Source organism: Chiloscyllium plagiosum, unplaced genomic scaffold (assembly GCF_037043375.1).
Source record: "Chiloscyllium plagiosum isolate Xiang-an unplaced genomic scaffold, Cpla_swu_hap1 HiC_scaffold_31, whole genome shotgun sequence".
NCBI classification, from domain to species: domain Eukaryota; kingdom Metazoa; phylum Chordata; class Chondrichthyes; order Orectolobiformes; family Hemiscylliidae; genus Chiloscyllium; species Chiloscyllium plagiosum.
Window position 1 is genome coordinate 48,146,416 of NW_028270169.1, and position 21,462 is coordinate 48,167,877.

The 21,462-nt window shown below is 42.1% G+C and overlaps 1 protein-coding gene across 1 annotated transcript in view; it reads right to left on the reverse strand.

Moving 5' to 3' along the window:
- Positions 1-21,462, reverse strand: part of rasa4 (RAS p21 protein activator 4) — a 267,884-nt gene that overhangs the window by 76,608 nt on the left and 169,814 nt on the right. The window contains exons 6-8 of the mRNA XM_087977519.1: positions 12,502-12,583; positions 7,121-7,255; positions 1,788-1,879 (exon numbers count right to left, since the gene is read on the reverse strand). Coding sequence (XP_087833645.1) covers positions 1,788-1,879; positions 7,121-7,255; positions 12,502-12,583 — 309 coding nt within the window. The remainder of the gene's footprint in view (positions 1-1,787; positions 1,880-7,120; positions 7,256-12,501; positions 12,584-21,462) is intronic.

Here is a 21,462-nt window from a genome sequence, read left to right on the forward strand (position 1 = left end):
TCAAAGTCACTGAGTGAGCCACCTGCATTCACATTATCATGCTGCATCTGAAATACATGGTCCCCCAGCATGGACCAGAGTGCTCTACAGCAAGCTATAAACTGACCGACTCCCACAGCTACCTAGACTACACCTCCTCCCACCCTGCCGCCTGTAAAAATGCCATCCCATATTCCCAATTCCTTCGTCTCCGCTGCATCTGCTCCCAGGAGGAACAGTTCCAAAACCGTACAACCCAGATGGCCTCATTCTTCAAGGACCGCAATTTCCCGTCAGACGTAGTCGACGATGCCCTCCACCGTATCTCTTCCAATTTTCCGCTCCTCCGCCCTTGAGCCCCGCCCCTCCAACCGCCACCAGGACAGAACCCCACTGGTCCTCACCTAAAACCCCACCAACCTCCATATACAACGTATCATCCGCCGTCATTTCCGCCACCTCCAAACGGACCCCACCACCAGGGATATATTTCCCTCCCCTCCCCTATCAGTGTTCCGAAAAGACCGCTCCCTCGGTGACTCCCTCGTCAGGTCCACACCCCCCACCAACCCAACCTCCACTCTCGGCACCTTCCCCTGCAACCGCAAGAAATGCAAAACTTGCGCCCACACCTCCCCCCTTACTTCCCTCCAAGGCCCCAAGGGACACTTCCATATCCGCCACAAATTCACCTGCACTTCCACACACATCATCTATTGCATCTGCTGCACCCGATGTGGCCTCCAATATATTGGGGAGACAGGCCGCCTACTTGCGGAACGTTTCAGAGAACACCTCTGGGACACCTGGACCAACCAACCCAACCACCCCGTAGCCTAACACTTTAACTCCCCCTCCCACTCCACCAAGGACATGCAGATCCTTGGACTCCTCCATCGCCAGACCATGGCAACACGACGGTTGGAGGAAGAGCGCCACATCTTCTGCCTGGGAACCCTCCAACCACAAGGGATGAACTCAGATTTCTCCAGTTTCCTCATTTCCCCTCCCCCCACCTTGTCTCAGTCAAATCCCTCGAACTCAGCACCGCCTTCCTAACCTGCAATCTTCTTCCTGATCTCTCCGCCTCCACCCCACTCCGGCCTATCACCCTCAACTTGACCTCCCTCCACTTATCGCATTTCCAACGCCCCTCCCCCAAGTCCCTCCTCCCTACCTTTTATCTTAGCCTGCTGGACACACTTTCCTCATTCCTGAAGAAGGGCTTATGCCCGAAACGTCGATTCTCCTGTTCCTTGGATGCTGCCTGACCTGCTGCGCTTTTCCAGCAACACATTTTCAGCTCTGATCTCCAGCATCTGCAGCCCTCACTTTCTCCTGCTCTACAGCAAGGGTTTGTTTAATCATAGTGGTGACTCTCACCTCTGAGCTATAAGGTTCAAGTCCCACAGTTGAGAAACATGAGGCTCAAATCTAGGCTAATGTTCCAGGGCTGTGCTGAGGAAGTGCTGTACAGTCAGCGGGGTTGTCTTTCAGCAGAGATATAGAACTGCTCAGTCTGACGCAAAAGATCCTGTGACATTGTTGAAAGAACAGCAGATTTCTCCCTGAAGTCCCTCCACCAATGTCAGGGAAACAAGTTACCTGGTCATTGCCATACCATTGTTTGTGGTAATTTGCTATATGCAGCAGCAAATCATTACAGGCATTACACTCCCATAACCACTTAACCATTTTAAGGCACTTTGGAATGTCTGAGATTACAAAAGCTGCTAAATACATACAAAGGTCTTTCTTTCCATCCTGCAGTACAAGAGGCAACAGATTGTTAAGAAAATATTACTTACTCAGTCTCCCTCCTCCGTGATTTATCAGGGAGCAGCAGGAACCAGCCTTCTTTTTGCTGAATCGTCAGAAGCTTGTTAATGTTGAATGCCACCTCGAGAGCAGAAGAACCAACAGATGATGAGATGATGAACTCTAGCCCAGTGACCTAACTATGGAAATCCTATACTTTTCTAAGTAGATCAAATCCCACTTTACCAGATTGAGAATTTAAATACTGGCTCAAATGCTTCATCGATGTTTTTAGGAAGGTTAATTAATTGGTTTGGACCTGGTATAACTCCAGCTCCACATCAATGGGGATGAATCTCAACTGCCTAATCATATCAGGTATTGCATGAAAAACTCAGGACGGTGATAAAGCAGGGCTCGTCACCAAAAGCCTAAATCCATGAATGAAGAATAAAACATGCATTTTTAACTGCGATGTTGTTGTAGAGACTCCTGGCTTTTGTGACTAAACATATACAATATAATGGAGGTTATTTTTATCATTATTTTATTTCACAGATTTGGTCAAGATCAGAAAACAATTTCGACCCACCATAATGTTTTCATCCATGTTGAATCTCTCCCATCAGCTTTCTGCCTCCACAGATTTTATCAACGATACAAAGTACACTCTATGAGACAGTGGACAAAGTAAATCTCCCTCCTTATCATTATCAAGCCATCTGCAGCCTTTGACATAATGGACTGCACCTTCTCCAACGCCTCTTGATCATCAAACCTGGAATAAGCCCTGACAGAAATTTTAAGAATGGAAATTAAAGTGGACCCTGTATCTCTCCTCTTGGGCTTTTCGAACTTTCCCTCCCTGGACACGTACGGGAAGAGACTATTTTCTATTCTTTCTTTCTGTGCAAGGAAAAATATTTTGGTGAACTGGGCGGCTGAGGGCCCCCCTGGACTTGCAAATTGGCACAGACTAATTATGGAATGTATTCCCCTTGACTTCCTTACAAATATGGTGCACCGAAAGACCGAATTATTTTATAAAATATGGCAGCCCTTTTTGAATTACATAAATACAGATATTTCGGCTATCCTAACAAGGGCTTTTAGTTAATTGAAATTACAAACCTGGCTGGTCTGGGGCCCCTTGGGGGAGGAATCCCGCACAAATACGGGTTTTATTATATCTGATGCTAACACATTCCGAGCATGTAAGAGACTTAAATATACACTCTGGTTAGTTGTAGGTTAGATTAGTAGATAGTTGAGTTTTGTGTGTTTTTGTTTCTTCTTTTTTTCATTTTTTTTTGTTTTTTTTTATTGTTAAATTTTGGCTATTGTATATTTGAGCTAATTGTATATCAATGTTTATATCTGAGAGTCTTGTTTATTTTTGTAAACTTGTAAAAATGTTAAATTTCTAATAAAAATATCTATTAAAAAAAACCTGGAATAAGGCTGCTCTCACCTGGTTCTTTCTTTGACCTGTCTATCCCAATCACTCAAAAAGGAATCTCAGCCCAATCCCACACAGTTACTTCAGGTATCCCCCAAGAATCCAACCTCAGCCCTGTTTTGCTTCTCATCTACAAGCTGCCACGCGGGAACACTCTCCAAAAGCAGAGCCTTAGTTTATACAAGTACACTGAAAAAAAGTAGGCTCTATCCCAAAAATGACCACCTCTCTCAACTATTCCACTGTTGCTAAAGAACCAGATTGTTTATTTGACATCCAGAACTAGAAGAAAATAATTTTTCTCTAACTAAAATTTGGGAAGGCTGAAGCACTCCTGGCTGGTCTCTGCCTTCTACCTTCCATAAATAGGGGCCATCTGCACCTCCGATTCTCATGTGTCAACTTGCAGGGAGTCACCTATCATCCATTGTTAACTGATCTGAACAGGTTCAGCAACATTTTGACTTGAAATTTCCAGCCTTGTTTCAAATGCTTTATGAATTTGTTGCTCCCTAACCCTGTTATAACTCCACCTCAATAAATTTCCAAACTCTAAACTCATCCGGTCCTGGATTCTTCAGCAGCCCTGGTTTTATGGCTGCCTTCAGTTACCCAGTCCCTAAGCTCTGGAATTTCCTTCCTACACCTCTCTGCCTCTCTACTTTGCTTTCTTCCTGCTCAGAGACTACCTTCATCAAATGAGACATCTCTTCATGAGACACAGGGCCATGTTTGGTTATCACATTCCCCTGAAGCACCAGAGACATTTTAATACATTAATGGTGCGAAACAAACATAAATTGCTGTTGTAATCCAAAATAAAATGGAGGGGTTTTTGAACATAGGACATATTTTCTCTCAGAACAGTAGAAAGTGATTTCTGCAATACAATCATGAGATTGAGTTATTATAACATTTATCAACTTTATCTGAACTGTTATTAAAGTACAATTTGCAGTTAGACCAATGTATTGTATTATTCTTTATAGAGACCATTAATGTTCATCTTATAAATTCCGTCAATCATACCATTTATGTGTCACCAGATGCTAAGTTTACAAGTGATTGATAGCACTCAGTGATTGGAATAAGTTACATGCTAATGAAGGGTCATACATAAACATTAATCTATTTATTCAGGCACTAATGAGTCAACTGTACATTTCAGTCATTTTGTTTGTGATTTCTGTAATTTTGTGTGTTCTCTTCCACTAATCTTTGTGATTTATACAATGCAACTATTGCTGTGAATATCAATTCAGATGCTATCGACTGAATTTCAGAAGTGCTTCACTGGCTAAAAAAGTGCTTTGTCATGTCCTGAATTGGTGAAAGAAACTTTAGAAATGAATGTTTTATGTACTATTTTCCCTCAGGAGATGACACCCTTAATTACAATTGATTTATGAAAGGAATGTCCTTGATGTGCTAAACACGTTTTTGTTATGATTCCTTAAGGCATCTCTTCACCTTAAAAATGCAGCCAAATATCATGTGATGGAGTCTCGTATGCTGACTAAGAGGAAAATTGCCACTTTTGTGATAGTTAAAAATCACACAACACCAGATTATAGTCCAACAGGTTTCTTTGGAAGTACAAGCTTTTGGCTGCAACCACCTGATGAAGAAGCATCACTTCGAAAGCGAGTGCTTTCAACTAAACCTGTTGGACCATAACCTGATGTTGTGTGATTTTTAACTTCGTCCACTCCAGTCCAACACTGGCTCCTCCAAATCATGACATTTGGTATAGTGAGTTTTCCAAGAGGTATTTCGAACTGATTGGAAGGCAAAATAGATTATCCCACTTGAGTTGGGCAGAAGATATTGTTTAAGGACAGCACTGCTGTTGGAAAGAGTTCAGCTAAGTCCAAGTTTACTTGTATTGGGCGGATCTGCTTAGTTTCCCTGACAGGAGATCAGAGTAGACCGACTACTGACAGCAAGACTCAGATCACCAAGCACAAAAGCGCAGCTGGCAAAATATATGCAATCTCCAGGCACAATGCCAATGGGCCATCATAAAATTCAAAGGAAACATTCCAGGATTTATAACAATCCATGCTTATCAACAGGGTGGGACCAATCTTCAGGAGAGGAAGGTTGCAGGATACATAACCAGAGAAAATAAATGACCAAGAGAGCTGAATCTGGGAGCAGAATCATGAAGGATCTGGTAGGATCAGCAATGTTAATTTTGGTTTGATTTTTAAAGTTGCAAAACTTGAAATTTTGTTGCCTCTCACTGGGGTCATTCTATAATTCAGTTCTTTCAGTGTGTTGGTTTCCATAAGGATTACATCAGTAGTGATAATGGGCCTATATTTCCTACTGGTCAGACAGTCATTAATCCAACATGGTTGGGAGGTGCGCATGGGGAGACTGCAGTACCACCATTGGAGCAGATTTGGAAGGTATTGACCAGATCCCCTTCCCCCTTCTCTGCAACTGAACCCCTTTCTCCTGCTATACATCTGATCCCTTCCACCCATTCCACACCCTATTCTCTTTTCCTTGCTCTGTAACCAGAAATTACACATAATCACCCCAGACCCACCATGCCCCTGCCTTTTCTCTGGCTCCAGGCTGAGTGGGATTGACCCCTTCACCCTCCCATTTGCTCCCCACCTACCCGGCTCCACACCCGATCCTTCCTGACACGATTTTTCCTACCCACCCAACCGAGCCTAATCCATCACTTTGCCCCTTCGGAACCTTATACCTCACCCACTTGGCATCCTTCACCCTAGCCACTTGGCATCTTACTCCATACCCAACTGGCATCCTACCCCACACATCTGGTATCCTATTCCCTAGCCCCTAGTACCTATCTTCCTATCCACCTGGCACCCTACCCTTACCTATCTGGTATCCTGACCCCAGCAACCTAGCTCCTACAGCTGGTACCCAACATACCTGAAACCATAACCCTGCCATCCTCATTTGGAACCCTAACATTACACTTACATTACTGTCTGACTGTGTAACAGTAGCTGTCAAAGTGGCTGCCTTGTTTGTCCTCACCCAACACTCACTACAGAAGAACTGTCCGAATGGAAGCATGGCTTCATATTTTTGAGGGAGCTCTGGTTGAAACCTCACGTCAGAAGCTGCGAAAAACTTACGCACTGTTTCTGTTTGGTTAATGATCTGAAATGTAACTGTGCTAAAGTCTGAGGAGCCAACAGGGTCAGAGACCTTAAGGTAGGTGTCATTAGGTTCAAGGTGGAGGCTGTTTGAAGTCCAGGTTGACAGTCAATCTTTATGTGTCGCTGTGGATTCTGTGTCGCTGCAGTTTACCTAGAGAGTTCCTCAAGTCATTCCCTCTAAAGCTGAGAGCCACAAGTAAAAGCATCTTCATTGCTGAGTGTGTCTTTGCTCAAGTCCAAACCATTATTCCTGTTCTGTGGTCAGTTATTATTCAGGTATCAGGCTTGGTTCAATAGCAATTCCCTCAACTCAGAGGCAGGAGATTATGGGTTTGCCCATCAATTGAGTGACCTGGGCACATAACCAAGGCTGATTCATTCAGCCATTCAGAGATCCAATTAGAAATGGGAAGGTGGGGAAGGGGGCTGCACTTTCAGATGGCTCATTAACTCTCTCTGGTGGACACAAGACATGCCATTATTTCAACACAGACAAGGTGAGTAATCCCTGTGTCCAGGTCAACATTTCATCCCTCACTCAATACTACGATAACAAGTTCCTTGATCACATTCTATATGCAGGATGTTCCTGTGGACAAACTGACTACAGAAGCAACAACAATCCACTGACTGTGAACAGCTTTGGGACATCCTGTGAACGTGAAATATATAAATGTATGACTTTTCCTGAGTGTGAAAAGGGATTGTGTTAGCTGCAATATGACTGAAAGCAACAAGAAGCTGTGAGCCAGGTATTGACCAAGGTGGTACCTACCTTTCCCAGGAAATCATTTTTGCTGACCAAGTCCCAGTCCCACACCTCCACATGCAGTGTATTCTCTGCCCCTGTGTCATCCAGGACAAACTCAAATACTTCATTCCAGCGGGGGTAACAGGACTTCTTCACAACCTATATCAAGAGATCTCAGTTTTCACTAGATTTTAACAAAGTCCACTTACTGCTGTTAATCCAAGTATTAAAGGCAACAAGGTATGCAAGCACTAATGACAATCAAGTTAATAGTTATGTTGCTAGATGCTCTATCAATCACTAATCAGAGGGTGTCGAAGGGTGACTTTTATTTGAGGTCGTGCAGAGTCTTGCTAATGCAAGTACAGGTCGGAGACAGCATTATAAGGATCATGGCCCAATATTCTGGCCTGTACCCATCTTTACTGGGATTTTGTGCCATAATGGAGCTTTCCAAAATTCATTTAGTGTTAAACAGACTAAAAAATGTTGTACAGGTGTATAAAAGATCAGACTTCAATCAAGTCAGATTGATCAAATGAAAGTCTACCCTGTCTGCCAAAGGGATTGAATTTGGTGATCTCTAGACTGGTTGCTCGTCAACATGACTTCACAGTATGAAACTATTCAACTCAGTAGGGATTGCAGTTATTTAATGGTTGCACTAGGAGGACTGATTTGGGAAACAGAACTACTGCATTTATCCCAGTTTAATTTATAATCAAATGATAAATTAGAGGAAAGCCCAAATTGCAGTTTTGCATCTCTCTCTGCTAGTGCAGTTCATTATATATAATACAGCAAACATTGACCCCAAAATATAAAGATTAAAATGGGAGGAAGAACATGCCACAAAAAGATTAATAATGAAAAGATTTGCACTATCATAGTTTATAACATAACAAGGACTGTGCCATCAACATGGCTTCATTTTATGACAAATTTAGTTTGTTAATGTCACAAATCTTGGGACTGGTATTTCTCTTCTCAGTTCCCTGTTTTGGTACACTGATAAGGCAGTGGTTGAAAAATCAAACTGAGATGAGATCTACCCATTTCCTGTCAGACTGCCAACCCTTTTGGATTGGGTGGAATGAAAGCATCTTTTCACTGACATGATAGTGAGCAATCTCCAGAAGTAACCATCATTGAGGCATAGAAATAATTCTTTTTTAAAACGTCTTTTCTTTGAACACATTTGTTTATCAGCGATAACGCTGCAGGACAAGAAAGTGAGGAAGAGGCTTGGTGATTGTCGGTGGGAGAGCATGTGATGGGCTGCATGGTGGCACAGTGGTTAGCACTGCTGCCTCACAGCGCAAAGGACCTGGGTTCAATTCCAGCCTTCAGCAACTGTCTGTGTGGAGTTTGTACATTCTCCTTGTGTCTGTGTAGGTTTCCTCTGGGGGGACTCCAGTTTCCTCTCACAGTCCAAGGTTGTGCAGGTTAGGTGGATTGGTCATGCTAAATTCTCCTGTAGTGCCCAGTGATACGCAAGCTAGGTGGGTCAGCGATGGGAAATATGGGGTTACTGGGATAGAGTAGGATGCTCTTCAGAGGGTCAGTGCAGACTCAATGGGACAAAAAGCTTCTATCTGCACTATAGGGATTTTATGATTTGCTTCACCTCCAGGAATTTGTCCACATTCCTGCCTTATTTTGATGCATCCATCCTTCTCAGAAATTATTCATAGGTTGAGTTGCTTTTCTTGCAACTCCAGAAATTTTATAAATTTTTGACTTCCCTTGTGACATTCCCTTTAATTATCTATATTTCTTTACAATTGATTTATACATGTTTTCCTCTCCTATTGACAGTGTTAACTGAGGTAATCCCTGGAATCATGCACATTATACCACAAGGATAAGTACAGAATGGAGAGCTCCTGAGAGTTATTCTAACAAAATAGTAAAGCAAGTTTTAAAGGAGAGATTGCCATTTTAATAACTAATATAAATCTCTGAATCACATGAGTCATGGTTCAGACGGAATCAATTAACTTGGTTTCAAAATGATAAAAGAGGACTATAAATTAAACAGAAAAGGCCAATTTCTGTAAGTTTACAAATGCTTCAACCCATGCCTTGAATATAGGTCATGATTTTGTGTTTAAAATCTTTTGGGTCCCCCTCTGCCCGACCTTTGTAACCATCCCCAACCCTTCAACCTTCTGAGAACTTGCTTTTCACTTCTGAATTATGTTCTTCTGATTCTGACCCCTTGTAAACCCCCCAATTACCTGTGATGGGAACAGGACTCATAATCTTGGAATCAATTATAGATTTTCTGAAGCTTTTATTACCTGGAGTGTTGCAGTAAATACCAATGTAGATGTGTTAAAAATACATTATACACTGTGCATTTATGAATGTGTGTTCTCAATATTTCAAACTCCCAAACCCAGGTAGAACAGAGTGCGGCAGAGGGTTGTTTGCTTAATATCTTCACACATTTCTTTTCTCTCTTTGGGTAAATGTTTGAAGGCTTTAATAACCTATTGGACAATCCTCCATTGTCAGTACATCGTTGAGTGTGACTTTGAACTGACAGCATTTGGCTCAGAGGCAGGAGGTGCTACCTACCAAGGGACCAGACCTCTACAGCAGAGGATCAAATGGTTGGGCATATTTGGAAAATCTCCCAGGTGCAAAATGTCACAAAACTCTTCATGTTGAAGGCAAAGTGAGAGGCAAGCACGTGGGCAGGAGGAAACAACAGGAGAGAAGGCTGAGGAAACAGGCACTCGGGGAGCTGAGAGCAAGGACAGTCTATCGCTGTGGAGAAAGGTCAAAGCCATGGAAGTGAAAGAAAGCAAATAAGTTACCTACTTATTAAAAACAAATTTCAGGCATCCAGGATGCATTTTATGGCCCACCCACCAATTCTCTGAAGGCAGAGAGTGGAACTGGGGCACATAAAATATAGTGGGTTGTTTCTTTCCCCCCATTCTCAACCTCGTGCCCCCATCCATTTTACAGATAGTGGCATTAGTCAGCCAGCCTGCCCTTAGGCCTATTGAGGCCATTGAGTGGACAATAAACTGCCAATTAAGGATTTCATTTCACCTCTGCTGCAATGTTTCGGTCTGTGGGAAAAGTAGCGACCTAGCAAACAGCCTGGCAGCTAGCAGTGCATGGGGTTTTGGTTGGTGGGATGTACCTGCTTTTGTCAGCCCATGACCCAGGATGGTATCACCTTTCCCCTTGTGCCTCCCTGATGGCCTACACCAACCCTGACCACACTACCACACCAACTGGGGTCTCCCAGCCTTGATCCCCCAAAATCCCTAGACTTAGCTGAAGCCCAGAACACATTTTTACCTCTTCTTCCTGACTGTCTGCAGTCCCAGCAGTGTCCACTGTTATCTGCTGGCCAATCATATTGGTCAGTGGGCCTCGAGGGCAGGACTTGGTGTCCCTGAGACTGACAGGACATCCCTATCTGATCTATTTAAGCCCCCCACTTCCCCATGTAGGGCAGGTAAGGTTCTGGTGGGTGAGGTGCAAAGGAGGTTAGCCAGTCAGGGGTGAGTTGAGGTGGGTAATCTGATTGTAAACGCATTGGAGACAGTTCAGAGAAAGTTTACCAGATTAATACGTGGAATGGGTACATCAATTTCTGAGGAAGAAATAGTATCTGCTGGAGTTTAGAAAAGTAAGATTGAAACGGAGTCACAGAATTGTCACAGTGCAGAAGGAAGCTGTTGAGACCACCATGTCCGCACCAACTCTCTGAATGAGCATAGTGCCATTCTCCTGCCTTTATCCCCCATACCCTCTTGAAGCCTCAATTGAACCTTCCTCCACATTTCCAGGCAATGCATTCCTGATCCTAAGCACTCACTGTATGAAAAAAACTTTCCTCACATTACATTTGCTTCTTCTAGAAATTACCTCATTTCTGTTTCCTCTCGTTCTCCATTCTCTTTCTGAGAAGGAACAGTATTTTCTTTTCAATTCTGTCCAGCTCGCTGGTGACTTTGAAAATTTCTGTCAGATCTCCTCTCAGCCTTCTTCTCACCAAGGAAAACAGTCTCAAAGTCTCCAATCTACCACCAATCTTGTAACCCTTGTCCATATGATCTCCAATGTATTCACATCCTTCCTAAAGTCCCCAGAACCATACACAATTCTTCAGCTGAGATCAAACTTCTGTCTGATAAAGGTTCATCACTACATTTTTTGATCCCATACTTTAATCCCCAATGAATAAAGCTGAGGATACTGAGTTTATTGACTTCTCACTCTACCTGCACTTTCATGACTTACACACATGTCCGCTCAGGTCGCTCTGCATTCTTCACATCCTCTATTTTATCCTTCATCCCCTTATTCTTTTCTCTACATTGAACTTCATCTGCCATCTACCTGCCCACTGCACCAACTTGCTACTTTCCTTTCGTAGTTTTACACTGTGCTCCTCACAGTTTACAATGCTTCCAAGTTTTGTATCATCCACATCTGGGAAATTGTCCCCTACACTCCAAGATCTAGATTATTATAAAATAGGAAAAGCAGGCAACCCAGTCCCAATCCTGGGGGATGCCACAAACGTACTTTGCCTGAAATATATCCGTTAACTATTTCTCTCCATCTCCTATCCCTTGGCCAATTTTGTATTTCCATTTGATACTGTCTTACTTGTTCCAAAATCTATACCTTATTTCACAAGTTTGTTGTGCGGCACTTATAAGATGCTGAATATTCTTGGCAGGGTGAATGGCTTCCTCTTGTGGGAGAATCACTGCAGATCATTGTTACAAAATAAGAGATTGCATAGAGAAGATTTTTTTTTACACAGAGGACAGAGAGTCTTTGGAACTCTTTTCCTCAAAATGGGGTGGAAGCATAGTCTTTCAATATATTTAAGGCAGAGATAGATAGATTCTGGATAAACCAGGAGGTGGAAGGTTATCAGAGATAGCTGGGAATGTTCGGCAATGTTGAGATCAGCTTGATTTTAATTTTCTTTAAAACAACCGAAAGATTAAAAAAAAACATTTTTCTAAATAACCCATTCATAGGTGTTATTACATACCTCCAGAGCAGGTGGGACTTGAATCCAGGCCTCCCAGTCCAGGGTTATGGACACTACCACTGCACCACTAGAGGGCTCCCCAGCATGACATTATTGATTGGTAGAATGAGTTCAAGGGGCCGAGTGGCCCACTAGTGCACTTAATTCATACATGCCAACGTACCCCCCTTCCAGTAAAATCCACCCCTTTTATATATTGTGTTTAAATTATCCACTGGTTAAAGAACATTAGATTAGGTTAGTGTCAGAATACTTCTCCACACCTCACTCAATGATGTAATGACGGAACTGAAATGTAAATTACTAGGATCTTTTTATGGAAGTTGGTCAACTCTAAATTAACCCAGAAGGGAGAGGCTGGACTCACAGAGCTCTCTTGAGTTTTTCCATTGTATTGCACTCTGACAAAGGGATCCGATGCTCCATTTAGATCTTTTCGAGCCAGGTCTCTGAAAAGGAAAAAAAAACACCTTGCTTTTACAAAGGCAGTAGGAGTATACTTAAGGGAGAAATCAGGAGGGAAAAAAGGGGACATGAGATAGCTTTGGCAAATAGGGTTAACAAGAATCCAAAGGGTTTTTACAAATATACCAAGGACAAAAGACTAACTAGAGAAAGAAAAGGGCCCCTCAAAGATCAGCAGGGTGGCCTTTGTGTGGAGCCACAGGAGATGGGGGAGATACTAAACAAGTATTTTGCATCAGTATTTACTGTGGAAAAGGACATAGAAGATATAGAATGTAGGGAAATAGATGGTGACATCTTGAAAATTGTCCATATTACAGAGAAGGAAGTGCTGGATGTCTTGAAATGCACTAAAATGGATAAATTCCCAGGACCTGATCAGGTGTACCCTAGAACTCTGTGGGAAACTAGGGAAGTGATTGCTGGGTCTTTTACTGAGATATTTGTATCATCAATAGTTGCAGGTGAGGTGCCGGAAGACTGGAGGTTGGCTAACGTGGTGCCACTCTTTAAGAAAGGTGGCAAGGACAAGCCAGGGAACTATAGACCGGTGAGCCTGACCTCGGTGGTGGGCAAATTGTTGGAGGGAATCCTGAGGGACAGGATGTACATGTATTTGGAAAGGCAAGGGCTGATTAGGAATAGTCAACATGGCTTTGTGCGTGGGAAATCATGTCTCACAAACTTGATTGAGTTTTTTGAAGAAGTAACAAAGAGGATTGATGAGGGCTGAGCAGTAGATGTGATCTATATGGACTTCAGTAAGGCGTTCAACAAGATTCCCAATGGGAGACAAGTTAGCAAGGTTAGATCTCATGGAATCCAGGGATAACTAGCCAATTGGATACAGAACTGGCTCAAAGGTAGAAGACAGAGGGTGGTGGTGGATGGTTGTTTTTCAGACTGGAGGCCTGTGACCAGTGGTTTGCCACAAGGTTTGGTGCTGGGTCGACAACTTTTCATCATTTATATAAATGATTGGATTTGAGCATAAGAGGTGTAGTTAGTAAGTTTGCAGATGACACCAAAATTGGAGGTGTAGTGGACAGCGAAGAAGGTTACCTCAGATTACAACAGGATCTTGATCAGATGGGCTGAGAATTGGCAGATAGAGTTTAATTTAGATAAATGTGAGGTGCTGCGTTTTGGGAAAGCAAATCTTAGCAGGACTTATACACTTAATGGTAAGGTCCTCGGGAGTATTGCTGAAGAAAGAGACCTTGGAGTGCAGGTTCATAGTTCCTTGAAAGTGGAGTCGCAGGTAGATAGGATAGTGAAGAAGGTGTTTGGTATGCTTTCCTTTATTGGTCAGAGTATTGAGTACAGGAGTTGGGAAGTCATGTTGCGACTGTACACGACATTGGTTAGGCCATTGTTGGAATATTGTATGCAATTCTGGTCTCCTTCCTATCGGAAAGATGTTGCGAAACCTGAGAGGGCTCAGAAAAGATTTACAAGGACATTGCCAGTGTTGGAGGATTTGAGCTATAGGGAGAGTTGAACAGGCTGGGGCTGTTTTCTTTGGAGCGTCGGAGGCTGAGGGGTAACCTTATAGAGGTTTACAAAATTGTGAGAAGCATGAATAGGATAAATAGACAAAGTTTTTTCCCTGGGATGGAGGAGTCCAGAACTAGAGGGCATAGGTTTAGGGTGAAAGGAGAAATGTATAGAAGAGACCTAAGGGGCAAATTTTCAAGCAGAGGGTGGTACGTGTATGGAATGAGCTTGTACTAGCCTCCACTAGCTGGTGGAGGCTAGTACAATTGCAACATTCAAAAGGCATCTGGATGGGTCTATGAATAAGAAGGGTTTGGAGGGACATGGGCCAAGTGTTGGCAAATGGGACTAGGTTGGGGTGGGATATCTGGTCGGCATGGATGAATTGGACCAAAGAGCCTGTTTCCATGCTGCACATCTCTATGATTCTATAAAGCACCTTTCACACCACATGGTCTCCCCAAACTGCTCTTTAGACAAACAGCAGTGAAGCCTGTGCCATTGCTGCGAGTTTGGAGGAAGGTCATGCATGTTTTTTTGTTATAACAAGGACTGATGTAAAATAAACAGAAGTGAAGGAAGTACTGAAAACAACAAATGCTGAAGATCACAGTCGGTCAGACAACATCCGTGGAGAGAGAGAGTAAGCTAACGTTTCGGGTCAAGAGAAGGAAGTGCCTGAAAACCTGAAGAAACTCTGAGATGGCCTGTGGGAAGAAGGTACAAAAATTTGAAAACACATAGCAACAGATTCAAGAACAGCTTCTTCCTCGCTCTTATCAGACTTTTGAATTAACTGGTAGAAAGTGAGGACTGAAGATGCTGGAGGTCAGAGTCGAGAATGTGGTGCTGGAAAAGCACCACTGCTATATTCCTCTTTTATTGCCCAATTTTTCACTCTCCTTTGCAATTGTTCCTTTGTAACATTTATTATGTGTGGCTACCTTCAAATCCAAAGTGATTAGCAGTGAGTTAGAGATGGCAACATGCTGATGAATGGTTTATGCCCAAATGTCGATCTTGCTCCTCGGATGCTGCCTGACCTGCTGTGCTTTTCTAGCACCACATTCTCGACTTTTGAATTAACCTCTCATATACTGGAGTTGATCTTCGCATGCACCTTCTCTGTAGCTATAACACGATACTCTACATTCTACTCTACTACCTGATGTACTTATGTAAGGTATGATTTGCCTGGATAGCACTCAAAACAATATTTTTTCCCAATGTATGTAACAATAATAAACCAAATCAAAGTCAACTGCAACATCACCATCAAGAAATCAGCTCTTTTGTACAAGACATAAGTTCAGAATGGGAAGAAAGTGAGGTCTGCAGACGCTGGAGATCAGAGCTGAAAATGCGTTGCTGGAAAAGCGCAGCAGATCAGGCAGCATCCAGGGAACAGGAGAATCGACGTTTCGGGCATAAGCCCTTCTTCAGGAATGAGGAAAGTTTGTCCAGCAGGCTAAGATAAAAGGTAGGGAGGAGGGACTTGGGGGAGGGGCGTCGGATAAGTTCAGAATGTCTACTGGGCTACACGTTAAAATATGTAATGGGCAGTGAGATGGGGTGACCGGGGATGTTTAGTGAAAAAGGCAAAAGTGAGGTCTGCAGATGCTGGAAACCAGAGTTTAGATCAGACTGGTGCTGGAAAAGCACAGCAGGTCAGGCAGCATCCGAGGAGCAGGAAAATCAATGTTTCGGGCAAAAGCCCTTTATCAGGAATAGCCTTTTTAGTGAAAAGGCAGCCAGAATGGCAAGATTAGAATTCTTCACAACACAATGACCAGAGTGTGTACAACTCTCACGCTACCGTCCTAATCTTCCCCTTCTGTGGAACATGCCCCTTGCCATAGTAGCATGGAGGAGAGAAAGGGCATTGCTGAGAGAGGACTGGCCAGGGAAAAGAGAAAGGTGAGTAATGCAGCCTCTCTGACTATTCCACCTCCTCCTGATTTAAAAATAGCTCCATTTAATCTGACGTGGAAACAGTCGCAGAATTTCCACAGGGAGACATTTCTGAATGATTTGAAACAGGAGACCTTTCACAACCTGAGTCATACCCAGCATCTGCTCCAAACTCAGCCAACATGGGCTAAAGGTTCTTTATTTCCCCATTTAATCGAATGACTTAAATTGCAGTGGTCACATGGACCACGCCTGGGCCCTTATTTACCTCTGCACCCAGTTTTTTAGAGACTCACTAGTTCGCACTGTAATTTATTAAAACAACCTGCCTCTCGACTGTCTGTTACAAAGATCTCTCCTCAGAGGCAGCTTATAAAGCAATAGGCGGCTGAAGACTTGGTTGCCTCGGTGTGAGCTGCAGCTTAACTAGAAAATTTGCAGGGTTTGAGGCTTTTCAACAGCTATTTGTAAAGTTGACTGCCACTAATTTGGAACAACAACTTCAGTCTGTCTCAACAGTTGCAATTAATAGGAAAAGTAGCATTATATGAACAAGGTATACAGTCGTTAAGATTAGATTAGATTCCCTACAGTGTGGAAACAGGCCCTTCGGCCCAACTAGTCCACACCGACCCTCTGAAGAGTAACCCACCCAGCCCCATTTCCCTCTGACTAATGAACCTAACACTACTGGAAATTTAGCATGGCCAATTCACCTAACCCGCACGTCTTTGGACTGTGGGAGGATTAAAATACAGAACAACCAGTAAACAGAAGATTATGAGACTTGTGTGAGTCATGAGTCTCCAAAACCTGATCAATTTACACCCTTCACCACTTGTAATGCACAAATTGAAGCTCACCATATCTCTATATTATTTTTAAGAATTTGTTAAAGTTGCAAATTAATCATCCATTAAACTTGTCACATAAAGATAAGCCGAGCAACAAGGAGTGCAAGTACATTTTTGAAAACTTATTTGCTGACAGGATGTGGGCATTGCTAGCTAGGCCAGCATTTATTGCCCATCCCTAAATTGCCCTTGAGAAGGTGAACCACTGCAGTCCACGTGGTATGGTACACCCACAGTGCTTTTCGGGAGAGTATTCAGGATATAGAGCCAACAACAGTTAGTTAGAGAATGGCAACTTAACTCCAAGTAAGGACAGTGTGAGTGCTGTTAATGATTTCCAGGCAAGCACACTGGTGCAGAAAGTAAACGATCTAAACTGGAGTTACGTTAGTGAAACACTTTGGAGATTTTACAACTGTCAAATTTTGCAGTCTTTTTTATCTGTGATATTCTCTTTTTTTTCCTATCTGTCTCTCTCCCAATTTTTATTTCTCTGGCTATATTTCTCCTTTTTTGCCCGAATTATCTTCAATTCACTGTCCTTTGCTATTGTTCCTTTGTAATATCTACTGTGTCTGGGTACCTTCAAGTCCAAAGTGATCAAGTGTGGATTAGAACGGCGACCTTATTAGTCTTACCAGAGGATCTTGTTGAAAAAAAGAAAAAGTTTATTGCATTACAGTTACTATTTACAGTTTACGTGAATGTCTGCTACATTACAACAAAGACTATATGGAGCACACGAGCCTAGATCTGTCTCCTACATCGTCCTTCTTTACCCTGAGTAAATCCCTGTGACTTCAGCACAATGGATGGTTCTTACTAAAATCAATCACTGACCCTCTCAGACCAAATGTCCAAGTCGGACCTGCTCTAAAGGCATTTAAAAGCATTTTATAAACATTGTAGATCCACTTATTTAGTCTTGCCCTATGTGAGTGTTATCTGAAGATAGTTCTGTGCATCTCTCACAAGGAATAAAAATGTAAATGTATCAACAGTGGCATGCACCAAGGTGTATACATCACGCATAGAAACTCAAAAGGTTGATTTGAAAATATCTACAACACCTACTGAAGGGCTGTTGTGGTGCAGTGGGAGCATCTTTATCTCAGAACCAGGAGGTCCCATCTGCTCCAAACAGTGTCATTGTAAATCTGATCAGGTTAATTAAAAATATCCACATTACCTACTAGGTCACCTAGGTACCCAGTTAATGTATTTATCAGTTAATTCTGAACAAGTCACTCAATCAAAGAAATAAAATTGACCATATCACCCATTCAGTGTTGATACAGATTAATTCCTCTCTGTGTGGATAACTGTCTAAATCTCTCTCTAGGTCAATGTATGGGGGTTTCTCCTGTGCAATTCAGATAGCTTCACAGTTCATGATGGCAAAAATGGGGCTAGAATTGTTTCTGGTTCATAACAGATTCATGGTTAACAAAACATATAATTAAATTTGTTTGAACAGTGTTGGGGAAAGCAGACATGTCTAACCTATTCTGCTGTGTGATGTGTCTGTGTTATCCATTTCTTGTACACTGTCTCATGAAAAGCTCGAGATTTATCCGGCACCAAGAGATGCCCTTAATGATTTTGCAGATGGAATCTGTCAGCTCATGTGTTCAACATCCAATTAGTTCCTATCCAAATAGCTTGCCCAGATTTTCTATAACTTTGGTACATGGTACTGTTCAACTGTTGACATTCACTAATAAAGCATTCACTTTTTTATTCCTTGTGAGAGATGCACAGAACTCAGATAACCCTCAGGCAGGGCAGGACTAAATGGATCTACAACATTTGAAGGCACATCATCTCCAAATTTCAAACAGAGATTTTAATCGAGCTCCCAAACTTTGAATTGAAGCTGATTTGCTTTTCCAGGACATGTTCAATCATGTTGTTCTGACATGGATCACAATATTTTACAGATGTAGGCCATTCTGCCCATTGTACCTGTACTGGATCTCTGAAAGGGCAACTCTGTTCTTCCCATTCAGTTTGAAATATTCTCCACTCTAAACCCTGCCCACTGTATTATTTATCCTGCCCCTCCTCATCCCACATTTACTGTGTCCCTGATTATGCACCCACCCCTATAATTATTCATTTATACTTGGATCAAAAGTATTTTAATTCAATAGCCTGCACTTCTGATCATATGCAAGATTTCTGATTATAAAAATAAATAAACTCTAAACCAAGTTAATTGCACTTCCAGAGCAGCTAATGGAACTATTAGCTTTTGCCAAGAGTTAACATACTTGAGACTTTGTTATTAATCCTTCTATTTTTCATTGTTGAGCTCAGATCCATGAAATGAACTAATTTCTCTTTTTAAAATTTTTCTTTTTTTAAAATTACACTATTGTTACAAGGATGATGCCAAGGTTGGAGGGTTTGAGCTATACGGAGAGGCTGGAATAGGCTGGGGCTATTTTCCCTGGAGTGTTGGAGACTGAGGGGTAACTTTACAAAGGTTTATAAAATCATGAGAGGCATGGATAGGGTGAATAGACAAAACCTTTTTCCCGAGATGGGGGAGTCCAGAACTAGACGGCATAGGTTTAAGGTGAGAGGGAAAGAGTTAAAAGGCACCTAAGGGGCAATGTTTTCATGTGATGCATGTATGGAATGAGCTGCCAGAGGAGGCTAGTACAATTATAACATTTCAAAGGCTGGATGGATACACGAATTGGAAGGGTCATAGAGATATGAGCCAAATGCTGGCAAATGGGACGAGATTAATTTAGGATATCTGGTCAGCATGGATGAGTTGGACCAAAGGCTCTCTTTCCATGCTGTGCAGCTCTGACACTATGGCTGTTATTTTAAATTCTTTACTTTATTATTTTTCAAATTCATTACTGTGATTTTGTACTTTTGAAGGTCTGTAATGCTGGAATTTTTATTTCTTTATTGTTTTTTTTTCCTTAAGATTTTGCACTCAAAAATCTATACCGAGGTACCTTAATACTTCCGGTAGTGCTATCAGTAAACTTTTCACAGTACTCATGTGAATACATGTGACAATAAAGCTAATTTATTCAATTCATTCACTCACAGTGGGACTGGCAGTTCATTTATTGCCAATGTCACAGAATAATCAACCGATAGGAGGACATCTTCTCTGCCTAAAATCATTTTATATGGAGTTAGCCTGTTTCTATATTTTCTAAATCAAACATTCCACATTCAGATATCCAGTCTTCAGCAGATTTATTTTCTTGTGAGGTTAAGAACAGATCTGCTTTGAAATAATAATTACAGAATGAAGCCAGTGTGAGCTAACAAGAACAGACACAGTCTGTGACCTTTCAGAAACCAAGAGAGTACTTTATCATATTTGAAAGTATGGAACCATTTAATTCTGCTTTCAAATTGTTTTAACTGTTATTAACATTCACTGGGATTCTATTCTGGGGAAGTTATGATGTATTAAGACTGGAAAAAGGACTGATCAGTTAATATTACATGCACCTTGCAAAGGCTGTCTGTAAGGCTTTTTCTTTCTATTTGTTAAATGGTTTCTATAATTTGTGAGCTCAATTGGAAGGTCCCTGTATTTTCTTTCGGAGGCAAAACAGGAGCTGACATGGGAAGTAGATTTTAACCAGCCAATGTGTCCTTGGTCATTTATTTTTCAGGAATTGTGTCTGAATGCCTGTGAAGCTGGCATTACAAAGAACACTAACATTAGTTTGACTGCCCTCCATTGAACCTGGAGAATACAGCAGAGGTAGCATTGGTAGAATTTCTTTAACCCTCTTCCATGTCACTGATCTACAGTCCAGGTCTCACTGCACTACAGGGGTACAATGATGACAACTGCATTGTGCACGAGGCTTTTTGTTAACTTGCACTGATCAAGCAGCCAACTGTAATAGTTTATAGAAAACTGAGCTGATCTGGTGCTGGATCTCCATCAACAATGGTGATCTTTTGAGAGGTGTGGTAAGTGCTCAACATATTGCAGAGTTTCTCTTTCACTATGTATGGAAGATGGAATCCTTGACTAGACCTGGGTTGAAATATGAATTTTGTTTTGACAACATTTGAAGACAGGCTGAGTCTCTGGTGTACGGAATGGAAGATATCGAGAGTGGCTCTGGTGCAGAGTGGGCAATGGCATTGCCATCATATGGTGGTTATTTAGTTCTGGTACTGAGGTGACTGAGGTTAGAGAGTTTTCCATTAGTATTTGCTACTCACACCAATGGGAAATGGATCTTTAAATTGAATAACCACTCTCAGGCAGATTGTAAATAGTAAGGGCAATATCACACATTCTTGCTTGTCACCAGTCAGGATGTCAAAGACATCTGTTTCAGATTATCCATTGAATGACCGAATTATTATAGTGCAGGAGACCAGTTGGCCCCTTGTATCTACACTAGCTTTCCAAATAAGCACCACGACTGATTCTACTGTCTTTTCCCTATACTCTTATGCAATGTTTCTATTCAAGTAAATAACAATGACCTCTTGAATGTCTCAGCTCAACCTGTCTCCACCACACTTCCAGGCTGTGCATTTTAGACCCATGCCACTTGCTTTGAGAAAAAGTATTTTTCTCACATCACATTTGCGTC